Raw genomic sequence first — 14,838 nt, forward strand, 5'->3', positions numbered from 1 at the left:
ATCCATCTTGGTTAATGTCTCCAACTTTCGAAATGGTTGTTCCGAAGCGGCCATCAAACTCAAAGTCCGTTCGTAGAACCGCATGCAATGCAAAATTCGACGAACTTCCCTCGTTTTTATAGATATAAACGGCTCCATTCTCATGAGTTCCCGCCTTTGAATTATATGGAGCTCCAATGGCGATGTCAGGGAAACCATCGTTATTAAAGTCCTCTGTGAGGAGAGAATATCCAAAATACTCGCCCATTTGTTGACCCGCAAATATGTGGTAAATTTTAATGGTTTTATCGGTCGAAGGTGAGTCAACAATGTCAAAAATATAAACAGCACCAAACGCCATATTTGCTTTTGGTGCACTAGCAACATAGAGTAGTTGAGAATTCTCAATCCCATTGAATGAGCCGTCGAAATATCCCGATGAAACGGCAAAGCCAAAATATGAATCAAATTCTTGATTCCATAGCTTTGGATTGGGAACATCACTGCTATACTCTATTGGGTCCATTTCAGTTTGCTGCCTTTTGCGTCGACTCAAATTGTAATCTTCAACTAATAGCTTTGCCTTGTGACGAATTACTGAACCGCACCAGCCGAAAATACCTGGAGCTCCAATCAAAATCTCTTCCATATTTTCCGTGATATGCACGCTCAGACCCTGCTCTCCGTAAATATAGTAAGGTTTTTTGCTAACTTTCAACTGCTGACTTGATTTTAATCGAAGCGGAGCTATTTTCTGCACATTCATTGGTTCACTTGAAGATGTATTTGTTGTCCAGTAACAGATGCCGTGGAGCAAATAATGCCATGGCCATACACGTGATTGATCGGACATTATACGCGGCGCACATACCTTAAATATGACAAAAATTTAATCAATAAAATGCTTCTTTCGAAAGAGTTTCCAAAATATTGACTGTAAAAATTAATGCCGTAAATGATTTGTTTGCCGTTGTGTGTGTACTACAACACCAAATCATAGCACACTTTTTTGATTCCTCTTTTTACAATTATTGCACGGATTCACTTACCACAAACTTATCATTTTCGCTGTCACTGCCGTCCATTGATGCTCCCAACCACTGATAATCCTGATCAAAAATAGAAACCAAATGATCATTGTTTGCATTATCAAATTTGTTTTATTTCGGCACGAACCTTTTTTTCATTATTCAAAGTATATTCGTCGTTGGGTTCACTATGACTACCCAACTCATCGAAAATGAATGGTGAACAATTTCCAGCCGGAGATTTATCAAATGTGCACTTATAAATGGCGCCCGTTTCATTGATTTTTCGCTGGGTTCTCAGCGTTGATTGGGCCCGCGGAGTACCGATTAAAACACTACAGAAAATGTATTCATTTTGAATTTCGGTATCGTTACAATTAGACTCAGATTGTATTTACCTGTTTTGTTTCAAATTCAAGGAGAAACCAAAATATGAGCTACGCATTTTTGGAATTCCAGTGCCCAGTGTTTTCGGCTCTCGTAGGACGATGTTTGGCTTGGGCGATAAATTGAATGCTTTGCCATCATGGACACAAACTAATGCTAATATCACAGTAACCGAGCTGAATACTGAACTATGTTTTATCATTTTTGATTCTATTTTTATGCTGTTGTCTTTACGGTTTACCGGTCGTCGCTTTTTTCTTTACCAATCCAACTATTAAATGACGAATGAAGGGAATATGTTTCTTATGAATTTTCGAATCAATATTTCAATTTCAATTTTATTCGAATGAATATTTTTTGAAATGTGGATAAAAATCTTGCATTGCGCTCGTTTTGGCAAAACACAACGGACAAATATATGATGAAAGCAAAGAAATCACCAACTCACATAGTTGTATTACTTTGCAGCGATTTCAAATTTGTTGCACTAGCTATGCTGTTTATTGTCGCACTGAGTGCAAAGCATGCGAGTAGTAATCGAAGACCCTGAATGACTATGTCATAATGACAATATATAAACACTGTGAGCATAGCTATAATGTGACGAATAAGATATAAACAAATATGGAAAACCCCCTAATGATCGCCATTACTACAAATCAAAGCATACGTTTAGTCGCATCGTTCACAGGTCCCATTTGTATTCATTAGGTAATACCACAACTGTCCAAAACCGATAAAGGAAATGTGGGAGAAAGAGAAAAAAAAAACTCGGTTCAGGCCATAACTTGATTTTTAATGAATCAACGTATGTTGTGGTTTAAAATATTAGAGAAACAGTAGTATCATTGTCGAAAGACTCCCTGAAGAAAAGTTCCAATTTGATTGATTTTTCTGAAAGAATTGATAAATTGATGAAGGAATGAGTAACACAGTGAGTAAAAAAGAGCGCCCCATATCTCGGCCTATCTCGGAATACTTCTTTTTATGTCAAATCATAAGTAATTCATTTTAGCTAATTGCGTTTATAAACTAAAACGAGATAAAAGCGCCTCTCGTTATTATTTCAATATGCTTTGTTTTCTTCATTCTATGTGCTACGTGCGTGTTCAGGTTCACCCACAAACGTGAACAATCTTATCGCTATCGATAGAAATATTCTAGTTGATTCAATGCCTCAAAAATACTATGGTTGACTTGAGAGCTCGCCGTCCGGATTTATCATTTCCAAAATGAAAACCAAAGTTATCTAGAACGTATACATCGATGATCGATCAATCAATTTTATCAATTCTGCACGATTGGTTTGATTCCCAAAAATCTCATTGAATTGTCAAAATGTGAAATAATGTACAATTGTTATCTTTTTAAGTAGAAATGATACATAAATATGTTCAACGCGCACTGGCTTCCCTTTATTCTAGTCATTACTTCTAAATTGTTATGCCGTATGCGGTACTTGTAACCGAATTTCAAGTGGTATTTCCTTCAAACGGAGTAAATTTCAAAGTGCGCTTATAGTGTTCAAAATGAGTGTTCTATTTTATTATTTGGTTTTCACAGTTTTGTCTGTTCACATATTCGGTAATGGTAAGTTTACCACTGCAAAGAAATATTCAAAAAATTATTGACAATAAAAAATGAGAAAATGTGAATGAAAACTGCGTGATATACAGCCATGGACAAGATCGAGTATACGATCGTCAAAAAATGTGTCGTGGGTTATTTCATTGAACCCTTCTCATTTTTTCAATCAACTTTCTGCATTTTTTGTTGCATAATAATGTAAACTAAAAGTATCTGCGGTAATTTCGAAAAATATTTTTGGATTTTGTAATTTTCATTGAACTTGAGTTCCATCACATGGAATGATACGTATGACGGCATATTTTTACACGGAAATTCGTTCCCAGTGCGCCGAGCACTAGCTACATTTAATAACGTGTGGTTTCCAATATTCGGATACGTTCGCTCTATGTATAGCAAGTGCACGGGGCACTGGGAATGAAGTTCCGTGTGAAAATATGCCGTCACACGTATCATTCCATGTGATGAAACTAAGAGGAAAAAATGTAGAAGAATGTCTTTTTTTGCGCGGGATAAAATTGAGTTACGGTGTGTTTTTTTAGAATAATAATATTGAGTATAAAAATACTAACAATCAATAATATTGAGTGGAAAAAATATGAATTTTGCTATTTCTAGTATTGAGTGTTTCCACCTCTTGCCTTAATGATAGCTCAAAGTATTCGTGGCATAATTTCGACCAATTTCTTTTTTAAATAATGACGCTTATCGTGGTTGTATGTTGGATGATTCGCGTGGCTCGACTGTCTGTTCAGAACATGGCGAGCAACGCCGAAAATGTTCAGAACACGTATGCAACAATTATACTATCGTATTGGTAAAACCTCTGTCATGTTTGACGTGTAGCTCTCGCGATAACGAAAATTGTGAAACAGCCGTCGATATATATTCTGTCAGCGGAATGAGCACCGATAGGGTGGGGCTAAAAAAAATCACAATTTTACGCATGCAAATGAGTCTAACGCGCAAAGAGGATATTTGCTTGAAGTGCAAAAGGAAATTCAAATAAGTTGTTATAACTTCAACGATAAATCGTGTTCATTATGCAACGAATCGCATTGTAATCACGAACAAATCGATGTTGGACAGTATTGTTATCAGTGCGATTCGAAAGTACATTTGTATTGTAGGGAAAATGTGGATCAACACATGGAGAAAAAAGTTTGAATCTTAAAATGGTTGCTATTTTTTTTCTAGGAAAACTCAACATTAAAACAATGACTCATTTATTTCATTTTAGGTTTGGAAAACGAAAACAATACGACGTCAACGACGGATAAATTTTGTTACGAATGTGATTCTAAAACAAATCCAAAGTGCGTCAATAAGACAGACGAAACAATGCTTGTGAATTGTGAATATTCGGAGAACGAAGGATGTTATCATTTTAACAATTCAACCGGTAAGACCCTTCAATCTTGGGCTAGGTCATACACCAGTACATCTGGACACAAACTGATGCATTTGTTGTTGTTTTTTTGTCAACTTGAACTATTGTAGACTCATCCGTGGTACGAGGATGCATAGCGAAATTGGAGGACACATCACTTTGTAAATCAAACGGGGAAAATTGCAAAGTCTGTATGGAAAATCGGTGCAATTTGAGAGAGAATTTTGTACGTTGCAACACAAATAGCCAAATAGTTGGTGAGACGATTATTGGAAGCGATGCAAAAACCTGTGAGGAGTACAACGATAAATGCTTTTTGCACATCACCGAAGATTCTGTAACACGAGGCTGCTTGCTTGAGTACGTGAAAGCAAATAATTTAACTGATACTTCATATGAAAATCAATTTGATCCAGCATTATTTCGAACGTGCTCGACAACGATGTGCAACGGTAACGTAATCGAAACTGAATCGTGTATATCGTGCGATAGTGAAGATCCAAGCTGCAGAAGCAACGCCTCATCGAAAATGAGCAAAAAGTGTAAATTATCACCTGAATTGATGGGTTGTTATCACTATGAACAAAATGATGAGATCAAACGTGGATGCATTTCGGAAATCGAAGACGACCATTTCCGTAAATCGTGTGAATCGAATAGCGATCAGTGCAAAAAGTGCATTGGAAACGAATGCAACTCACGACAAACAGGATTCCAGAGATGTGTAATAACAAGTGACGACTTTACTCGGCAGAAGACAAACTCATTGATGTTTGATTCGAAAATATGTTCGGATTATATGGATGAATGCTATACACACGTTGCGGATAATTCAGTTCAAAGGGGATGTCTGAGTGATGGGGCTGAACTCTCTATTGATGGTGTTGATATTCTGTCCGACTGTAAAGATCCAGATATTTGTGAAAAGTGCTCTGGAGCGGCGAATTGTAACAATAAGGAAATTTTAAACGAATTTTGCACTGTTTGTAACTCAGAGTCCCACCCATTTTGCAAAGAAGCTCCAAATCATTTGATGCGAGCACGATGTCCATTATCAATCAGGCCATTTGGATGTTATATGTATAAAAATGGAATAGATTTTGTTGGACGCGATTGTATGTCCACCGATTCACAGCTACGAAAATGGTGTAAGACCGAGAGTGACTCATGTAAATATTGTTTTGGAGACGAATGCAATAAAAAGAGATACTTCGAACAGTGCCACTATTGTAATTCAAACCAAGACGGAGTGAATTGTAAGACGAAACCATGGGCAATCCCTCTAAAGACATGCAAACATTATATGGATGAATGCTATACTCATGTAAACGACGATGGTGTTGTTACACGAGGTTGTTTTAGTGAGTTTGAATCAGATAACGACAATTGCACAGACAAAGATACTTGTTTGCGATGTACCGGAGAAAATGCTTGTAATGATACTCCTATCAAAACAGAGTCGTGTATCTCATGCGATTCAAGTAAAAATCCCAACTGTAGATGGAATGTAACGCTGGAAAATGCGAAAGTTTGTCCTCAGAAAACGATTCGTCCCCTGGGATGTTTCCATTTTATTAACGAATCTGATGAATATACAAAGCGGGGCTGTGTTTCAAGCTTAAACACAAATGATCGAAGCTTTGCGTCAAAGCAGCCAAATCAATGGAAATATTGCCATGGACGCGACAACTGTAATTCAAGGTCAACATTTACGAAATGCTTCTCTTGCAATTCTACTGTCGACTCTGATTGCATTTCGAATCCAACTCTATCCGGGTCTTCGGTTAAATTATGCAACGATTATGATGACTCGTGTTTCTCTCATATCGGATCGCAGACTCTTGTCAGAGGTTGTTTAAATGATCTGGGCTGGAAATCAATCGCAAAGTGCCGTGCCTTTCCAGAGAAGTGTGACATTTGCAAAGGCGAAAATGGTGAAATTTGTAACGATAAGCGATTCAGTGAGGCTAAATGTATTTCATGCGATTCATGGAAAGACAAACGATGTCGTAATAAACCCGAATTTTCAGGCCAAAAACTCTGTAGTTTGGCTAATTCACCTGATGAAGATTTGGGTTGCTATATGATTCGCGATAGCAATTATAGAGTTAGAAGAGGCTGTGCATCCGATCTCAGCATTCACCATCGGGAAATGTGTTGGAATAAATCAGACCAGTGCAGAATCTGTAATGGAAACAATTGCAACAAAAAAGTCGAATTTCAACATTGTTTCGTGTGCACAAGCAAAGATGATCCGAACTGTGTTCATAGTCATCCGTCCGATGCATCGACAATTTGTCCAAACTATATGGATCAATGTCTGACTGCTATCGATTCAGAAGGTTTCACGGTACGCAAATGCTTTTCCAATGGAACGGATGAGGTGGCAATACTTAAACAATTCTCTATGCACGAGCTGTGCGAAGAAAATAATTGCAATGGAGTTTTGTACCCCGAAGAACGTAGACAGTGTTTCCAATGTAATGGAGATTCAGCTTGTGATAGTCTAAGAACAAGTGTAAATAAATCCTTAGAAGAATTACCCTGCAGATTGTACTCAAAATACGATGGGTGCTTCACGTTTATGGACGAGGGTAAGTGATTCAAATTTTTTTTATTTTGAAAATATCAAAACAAATTGTAAATATTTTTATTTAGATCAAAATATGCACCGCGGATGCATGACTGATTCCAAAGATTCGAGATTGCTATGTGAAAAAAACCAGGAGCGATGTGCAATTTGTGGAGAAAACGGATGCAATGATCGGCCGCTGTTCGTCGAGCCGGAGTTATCGTGCTTCAAATGTAGAGATTCAATTGACTGCGCATATGGACAGATTGGACAGGAAAAACTCGTGGAATGCACAATGCCTGTTAGAGTAAGTTATATCCATTTATCCATTCTTCATATGAAGTAATATACATCGAGGTATGAAATAATCAACGATTATGAATCGTTTCAATTAATCGTATGAATTATTTTATTACGTCTTAACCAGTTTGGAACGGAGGAATCTTGTTATATACGATCGCATATTGATGGTACAATCGAAAGAGGCTGCACTCTTGACATAACTGATGCTGACCCAAATTGGTGCGACGAATTGGAAGACTGTGATGAATGCACTGATGGTGGGTGCAATAGTGAAAATGTTTACTTCGGCTACTGCTTGCAATGCGATAGTTTGAATGATGAAAACTGCGCCAATCCTATATTTGGTTTCCATGAGTTTTTCTTGAAATGTACGCCCATACGATATGACGAATTCGAAGAAAACGATAGTTACAACCAAAATAATACTGCCACCCAAACCTATACTTACGATCCATATCCCTTCAGCAAACGAGGTTGCTACGCGTTGATACAAGGTGAGAATGAACATTCTAAGAATACTGTGTACGGATTCATATGGTCGTAGAATTTGAAACATATATATATACTAAACTTTACAGATGGTGTGATAGAAAGAGGTTGTATAAGTGACATGACCGATCATGAACACAACGGATGTAAAGGGGCAACATGGTGTAACATTTGCGAAACAGATTACTGCAATGATATGCCATTCAAGAGCTCTGCTTCCATTCAATTTGCGTCATACAGTTTATTCGTTGCCTTGTTCAATTTAACAATATTTTATTCATAGTACTAAACAATAGAACAATTGTATACTCTATATGTTACCTATTGGCTAGATTCAATATGGATTGCCAGTTTGAACGTAGAAAGTGTTGAGATTGAAAATTCTCACTACATTCATTCTTATGTGTGTTACGGAGATTGAATCTAGCGAGTGCCTTTTGATTACAAATACAAATAAGGACTAATCTTCATATCAAGTAGAAGATCAATGTCAGGTATTCAATTGTACAAATATCTTGATAAATGTATATATACATAGCATGCTATTATCGAAAACAATGTGGTAATTTTCCAGTACGATACAAAGCTCAAGTAGTAGTATCCGGTTGTGATTTAGATGTCTAATGGTAAGATAAGTATTAATGTTGGTCAAATGGACTACAAAAACCTCAATTACAGACGAATTTGAGAACTATCATTGTCACATTTCTTAAAAATATAATGTGTTGTTCACCGAAAACCAACGCATGATCGATTACATCAATTGAACACACTTTTTTATCAATTTTTTTTCTTCAAGTCAATGCGTCAATATATATACGTGCTCGTCTCACAGACCCTTCTCAATTAACTTGTTAAATTAAAAATTTTCATCATTTGCCAGCCAGCAGTCGTGATATTAACTTTGGCAATAGACTCCCCACGAAAAACATTGGATGAATTTCAATAAAACGTAGTTTAATAAAAGTTCTCTAAAATGAAAATTCTGTTAGATAGTTGTATTGCTTTTATTTTGTTCTTCCATTTAGTTAAAGCAGGTGAGTTTTTTTTTATAAATTATGCAATCTGAAGAAAGTTCCCAGTCAACCTCCCGGTGAATTAACATATGAACACTTGAAACATTTCTTTGGAAAAATCTAATGGATTTGGTTGTTCATAAAATTTCAATGAAAAATATTACAGATCCACCTCTCCAGTGCTATGAATGTTCCTCGGAATCGGGTGAAAGCTGTGCAGCACCCAACCTGAATAAAAACGCAGATCGGTTGACGACAATTTGTGCTAATAATGTGAAAATGTGCTTTACACAGATCCAAAGTAAGAAGCGTGATTAGATTCAGTGCTTCTCACTGTCACGTTGGCAATGTCCTTAACTTTTAAATGATAACAACATTGTTGCCGTATCTTTAATCGGTAACATTTTTGGAGTACGCAATCATGAGCGTGATTTTTTTCAAATTTCACAGATGGAAAAATTATAAGAGGTTGTGTGTCAAATGAAAATGCGAACAGTTCATCCAAAAGGTTATTGGATTCGAATTCTACAACTTACCAGACATGCTTGACACCAATGTGCAATGATGAAGAAATTAAGAAAGAATTTTGTATAGTTTGTGATTCTGAGTCTCATCCGGACTGCAAACATGATCCATCGACTAAAATGGCCAGGCAATGTCCGTTATCCATCAAGCCACAAGGATGTTTAATGTATCAAAATCAAAAGAATTCCGTGAAGCGTGACTGTATGTCGGCTGATGAAAAATTACGCGGACTATGTTTGAACGAAAAGGATCAAACCTGTAAATACTGCTTCGGCGATGAATGTAACAAACAACGTTACTTCGCTGTATGTCAGAGTTGCAAATCATATAATGCTTTGGATGATGATTGCATGAATTCACCTTGGCTTACCGATCTCGAAACATGCCAAAATTACGTGGACGATTGTTACACTCATATTGACGATAGGAACATTGTTTCGAGAGGATGTTTTAGTACATTTCCTACCGACAAGCACAATTGTACGGACCCAGACACATGCTTGCGCTGTAGTGGAGACGATGCTTGCAATGATATCGCTATCAAAACCGAATCATGTATCACATGCGATAGCAAAGATCCGAATTGCAGAGATAATGTCTCATCGAAAATGCTTAAGAAGTGCCGGTTGTCAACAAAGTTGATGGGTTGCTATCACTTGGAGGAAAATGATGAAATCAAACGGGGATGCATATCAGATGTACAAGATGAACAGTTTCGTAGATTGTGCGAATCAAATAAGAACAAGTGCAAAGAGAGTGTAGAAAATGCATCTAACGAACAAAAGGTATTCCAGAAATGCTTGACAGGCAGTCATTCCGACCCGCAGACTATTGGTACAGCCACTTTCGAATCGAAAACTTGTACGAATCACAAAGATGAGTGTTATACACATGTGGCAAATAATGTCATTCGAAAAGGATGCCTTAGTGATGCCAAGACGTTTTTGAAGGATGGAATTGACGTTGAGTCTGACTGCAAAGATTCAGACGTTTGTGAGAAATGCTCTGGAAGCATCGACTGCAACAATAAAAATATTCAAAAGGAATTTTGCATAATTTGTGACTCAAAAAATCAAACGGCTTGCAATTATTCTCCAAATTATTCGATGCGTGGTCAATGTCCGCTATCAATCCGACCATTGGGATGTTTGCTGTTTGAGAATGGAACTTCAGTTAAACGTGACTGCATGTCAACCGATTCAGAACTGCGCGAGCTGTGTCTGGCTGAGAGTGACACCTGCAAATATTGTTTTGGTGATGGATGTAACATAAAGCAACATTTCTCCTATTGTTGCAACTGTAGTTCAGCTCAAGATGGATATGCTTGCATAACGACTCCATGGATAACTAAATTGCAAACTTGTAAACACTATCTGGACGAGTGTTTTACTCATATCAACGATGATGGTATTGTTACGAGAGGATGTCTCGATGATTTCAGATCGGATAAGGGAGATTGTACAAATAAAGATACTTGCGTACGGTGCAGCGGAGGAATTGGGTGCAATGATATTCGTCCCCTAAAAGAATCGTGCATATCGTGCGACTCAAACGATGATTCAAATTGTAGGTCTAATGTAACATTAGAAAATTCAGAGGTTTGTCCCCAGAAATCGATTCGTCGCCTGGGGTGTTTCCATTTTATCAACGAAACTGGTGGGCACACAAAGCGGGGTTGTGTTTCAAGCTTAAGTACAAATGATCGAAACCTTGAAGCAAAGCAGCCAAATAAATGGAAATATTGCCGTGGAAGCGACAATTGTAATTCAAAGACAACATTTACAAAATGTCTCGCTTGCGATTCTTCTGTCAATTTTGATTGCATCTCAAATCCAACTCTATCCGGCACTTCGGTTAAATTGTGTAACAATTACGATGACTCGTGTTTTTCCGTTATTGGATTTCACATTGTTGTCAGAGGGTGTTCAAATGATATGGACTGGAAGTCGCGAATATCCGAAAAAGTGTGTCATGACTCTCCAGAAAAGTGTGACATTTGCAAAAATAGTGAAAATGGAGAGATTTGCAACAGTAAGCGATTCAATGGGGCTAAATGTATTTCATGCGATTCTGAGAAAGACAAGCGATGTCATAGTGAACCAGAATTGACATACCAAAAACTCTGTGGTTTGGTTAATTCACCTGACGAAGACTTGGGTTGCTACCTAATGAGGGATAGCACTAATCGAACTAGAAGAGGCTGTGTATCCGATCTTACCGCTCAAGACCGCTTCAAATGTTTGAATGGCACGGACCAATGCCAAACTTGCAAAGGAGACAACTGTAATAAGAAAGTCGAATTTCAGTATTGCTATGTCTGTACAAGCCGAAACGATCCAATTTGTGCTCAAACTGATCCATCGCAAGCCCTTACGATGTGCCCAAATTATTTGGATCAATGTCTGACTGCTATCGATTCAGAAGGTTTCACGGTACGGCAATGTGTTTCGAACCAAACGAGGAACTCAGATCCCAACAAATTCTCAATGCATAATGTATGCGAAGAGAGTAAATGCAATGGTAATATATTCCCTGAAAATCGTTTACAATGCTTCCAATGTGACGGAGACCGCTTGTGTGATCGCCTGAGAACAAATGAAAATGTTTCCTTAGAAGAAAAACCGTGCGCCGTGTATTCAAAGATCGACCAGTGTTTTATGTATATGGACGACGGTAGGCAATATTATTTTGTCTGTCTGAGAAACAATCGACTGTAGAACGTTGTCTTTTTAGAACATAATATGCATCGTGGATGTCTGACCGACTGGAAAGAAAGTAGGTTATTCTGTCTAAAACGACCGCACATGTGTGTGACTTGTAGCGAAAATGGATGCAATAATCGCACACTAGTCATTGAACCAACGTCGAAGTGTCACCAATGTAAGGACTCAACGAACTGCACCTTTGGACTGGTCAACCAGGATACCATTGTTAACTGCAACATGCCGGTGATTGTATGTATCCATTTCAAGTTTATGTGGAAATTTTCCCATTTGACCAGAGTCGGTTGATTTTTTATTTAAAAAAAAAAACAGTTCGGAGCGGAAGAATCGTGTTACACACGATCGTTTAGTGATGGCTCAGTTGAGAGGGGCTGCACTCTTGATGCAGCCGTTGGTGATCCTGATTGGTGCAAAGACATCGATGAGTGTAATGAGTGCAAAGGTCACGGCTGCAATAATGAAAACATTCAATTCAGTTTCTGCTTGCAATGCCATAGTACAGACGATATCGATTGCAAAAATCCCGCTAACGGAACTGAAACGTTCAACGTAAAATGTGTACCCATTCATAATAATTCTAGCGTTACTGATAATGCGGTGAAAACAGCTATATACGACCCATATTCATTTACTGAACGAGGCTGCTACATAATCAATAGAGGTATTTTAAAATTTGCCCTTAAAATGCTTGACATTCTTTTTTAAATTGGAACGATCACCTTCTTCAGGTGATAAAGTACAAAGGGGCTGTTTGGTTGACCTAAGCGTTGATGAACGGGAGGAGTGCAAAACAAATTATTGGTGTAATACATGCGAAAATGATAATTGTAACGACGTGGGACTCCCATCTACAGCTAATATCATCAGATTGTCATCATTCAGTTTTTTCATTTACACAATTGTAACAATAATACATTACACACGCATAAAATTAAATATTAACATTTAATTATGACCTATATATCGACAATTTTCGATGGAATGAAATTTCGTCAATATTTCATGTTTCTCATCGAACAAGAGAACAAGTGTATTGTGCAACAGTTTTGTATCTAAGGAATACCATATCTATTCGTAATAAAATTGTTTTATGACGCAAACATTAGAATACATATTGAGTTCATTTCACATTTCGTTATCGCTTTATTCCTATAAAAATACATTATAGAGATTTGACGTATACACCTGAGTCACCATCTATCCAGCATAATTTGAAGCTATCATCATACACATATTGAATGTGAAGATTGTCCTTCACAATAATACACAGTACACACACAAGTAAGCGCGTCGAGGGTGTCTGCTTAATGTATATACAATGACAGATTCACTGTATAGTATTCACATCGGTACTTTTGAGAGAGGTTTTATTTGTTCTTGGTTCTGATCTTACGCCATTTGATAGATTATTACGAAACGTGTGCTTCTTATCGCGTTAAAGTTCCAAAATGTGATTCAATGCATTGTTTTGCCAGGGCCGTAGCGTGGATTTTTTCATCAGATTACGCTCAAATTTTACATGGTGATAGCTTGCGCCCAAAAACACATATATTTCAAAATAAAAAGTGTTGGGGCTTTTGGAAGTTTACGGAGCTGAAACCTCAAAATTGCGCAATAAATCGAAATTTTGAGAAATGGTCCGATTTTTGTCCGAAAAGTGGCAAATTTTGCACCTAGTTTCGAGTTCGAATTCCAGCTCGAAATGCGAACTGTGGTTGCCGCGACCAGAAGGTTTCTCCTTCAAAACCAACTCTCTTGCATTGTCAATGGTCAAAATGAATGGGAGTTCGAAATGAATAAGAGTTTTCCAAGGAAAAACGTTACTTTTTTCAGCTCCATGACGCTCCAATTTTTCGTAGATTTGAGGGTTTTGCGCCGACAATCAACTCCAAGTGAAATTTTCAACATTTTCATGATCTGAGGGCTGATAATGAAAGGTCTTGACGTCCTCCAATTTGCACCGTTGACCACACAATTCGTGCTATCACACAGGACGAGCACAAATTCGACAAAAATTGAAAAAAAAATGTATGAAAATCGATATCACAATGCAACAAAGTTCATCAGCACCGCCTGGGAATAATGCTGGTAAACCATAATATGCTATAATTAGTACTCGGATGGTGCTGGCAAATGCCACTTCCGGATTGCAAAAATCTTGTCTGGTGGCTAAGTATTAATCGTCAACATTTTTGAAAAAGTAGATTTTTGATACATTCCCATGGCAAGTACATGAAATCGAATTTTTTTTTCGTATGAATGTAGCTCTATGACTCCTGTTCGGAAAAGGGAATCACTGTTTTACAATTGAGTCATGAAGTGAGTCACAATATGAGTCATAATCAAAGTCATTATTTTGTCCAAAGTGAGTCAAACTTGATGTGACCGTCTCTTTATGAGTCATTAGAAATAAATTGGAATCTGACTCCATTTTAGAGGCAGTGAGTCAGTCGAGTCAAAGAATCAGAGTTAATATGACTCATTGAATGCGTGAGTGTATTGGAAAGTCATGACTTTTTGTTTTTCGCACCAATACTGTATGTAGATTTTTCATGACTTTCCAATATACTCACGCATTATCTGGCGTCATGGAGCTACTTTTTTCACGAGATTAATATGCCCACATGAAAATCAGTCAACAGATATAATATCTCAACAAATCAAATTGTGGACTTTAACTTGATATACCTGAAAATGTCATGTAACTTTGGCTAAATCAGAGCTCGAAAAATTATTCGAAAGTCGATTTTTTATCGACGAATGAACACTTTTTTACCATATTTTTTTTATTTATAAATCATATGCTTCCAAGAACTTCACCTGTTTTGTCTTTCGTGAA

The 14,838-nt window shown here is 37.4% G+C and overlaps 3 protein-coding genes across 5 annotated transcripts in view; 2 read left to right on the forward strand and 1 right to left on the reverse strand.

The window, feature by feature from the left end:
- Window positions 1–1,596, reverse strand: part of LOC129573242 (integrin alpha-PS3-like) — a 2,688-nt gene extending 1,092 nt beyond the window's left edge. Inside the window, exons 1-4 of the mRNA XM_055453588.1 lie at window positions 1,406–1,596; window positions 1,156–1,342; window positions 1,029–1,088; window positions 2–850 (exon numbers count right to left, since the gene is read on the reverse strand). Of these exons, the coding sequence (XP_055309563.1) occupies window positions 2–850; window positions 1,029–1,088; window positions 1,156–1,342; window positions 1,406–1,596 (1,287 nt within the window). The remainder of the gene's footprint in view (window position 1; window positions 851–1,028; window positions 1,089–1,155; window positions 1,343–1,405) is intronic.
- A 1,215-nt stretch (window positions 1,597–2,811) lies between these two features.
- On the forward strand, window positions 2,812–8,718 carry LOC129573251 (uncharacterized). 3 transcript variants are annotated; one of them, XM_055453620.1, is made up of 6 exons: window positions 2,812–2,984; window positions 4,222–4,383; window positions 4,482–6,965; window positions 7,030–7,250; window positions 7,371–7,740; window positions 7,825–8,718. In XM_055453620.1, exons 1-6 carry the CDS (start codon window positions 2,924–2,926, stop codon window positions 8,016–8,018), a joined length of 3,492 nt encoding a protein of 1,163 aa, XP_055309595.1. In that variant the 5' UTR covers window positions 2,812–2,923; the 3' UTR covers window positions 8,019–8,718. The 3 variants fall into 3 exon arrangements, with proteins under 3 accessions (XP_055309595.1, XP_055309596.1, XP_055309597.1); XM_055453621.1 differs by lacking the exon at window positions 2,812–2,984 and adding an exon at window positions 3,875–4,159; XM_055453622.1 differs by lacking the exon at window positions 2,812–2,984 and adding an exon at window positions 3,875–4,142.
- LOC129573250 (uncharacterized) lies at window positions 8,598–13,099 on the forward strand. Its single transcript, XM_055453619.1, has 6 exons — window positions 8,598–8,772; window positions 8,918–9,052; window positions 9,202–11,949; window positions 12,010–12,230; window positions 12,312–12,660; window positions 12,728–13,099. Exons 1-6 carry the CDS (start codon window positions 8,712–8,714, stop codon window positions 12,946–12,948), a joined length of 3,735 nt encoding a protein of 1,244 aa, XP_055309594.1. The 5' UTR covers window positions 8,598–8,711; the 3' UTR covers window positions 12,949–13,099.
- Window positions 13,100–14,838: the final 1,739 nt, after the last annotated feature.

Source organism: Sitodiplosis mosellana, unplaced genomic scaffold (assembly GCF_009176505.1).
Source record: "Sitodiplosis mosellana isolate CC-2019 unplaced genomic scaffold, AAFC_SMos_1.0 Smas_scaffold_6033, whole genome shotgun sequence".
Lineage (NCBI taxonomy): Eukaryota > Metazoa > Arthropoda > Insecta > Diptera > Cecidomyiidae > Sitodiplosis > Sitodiplosis mosellana.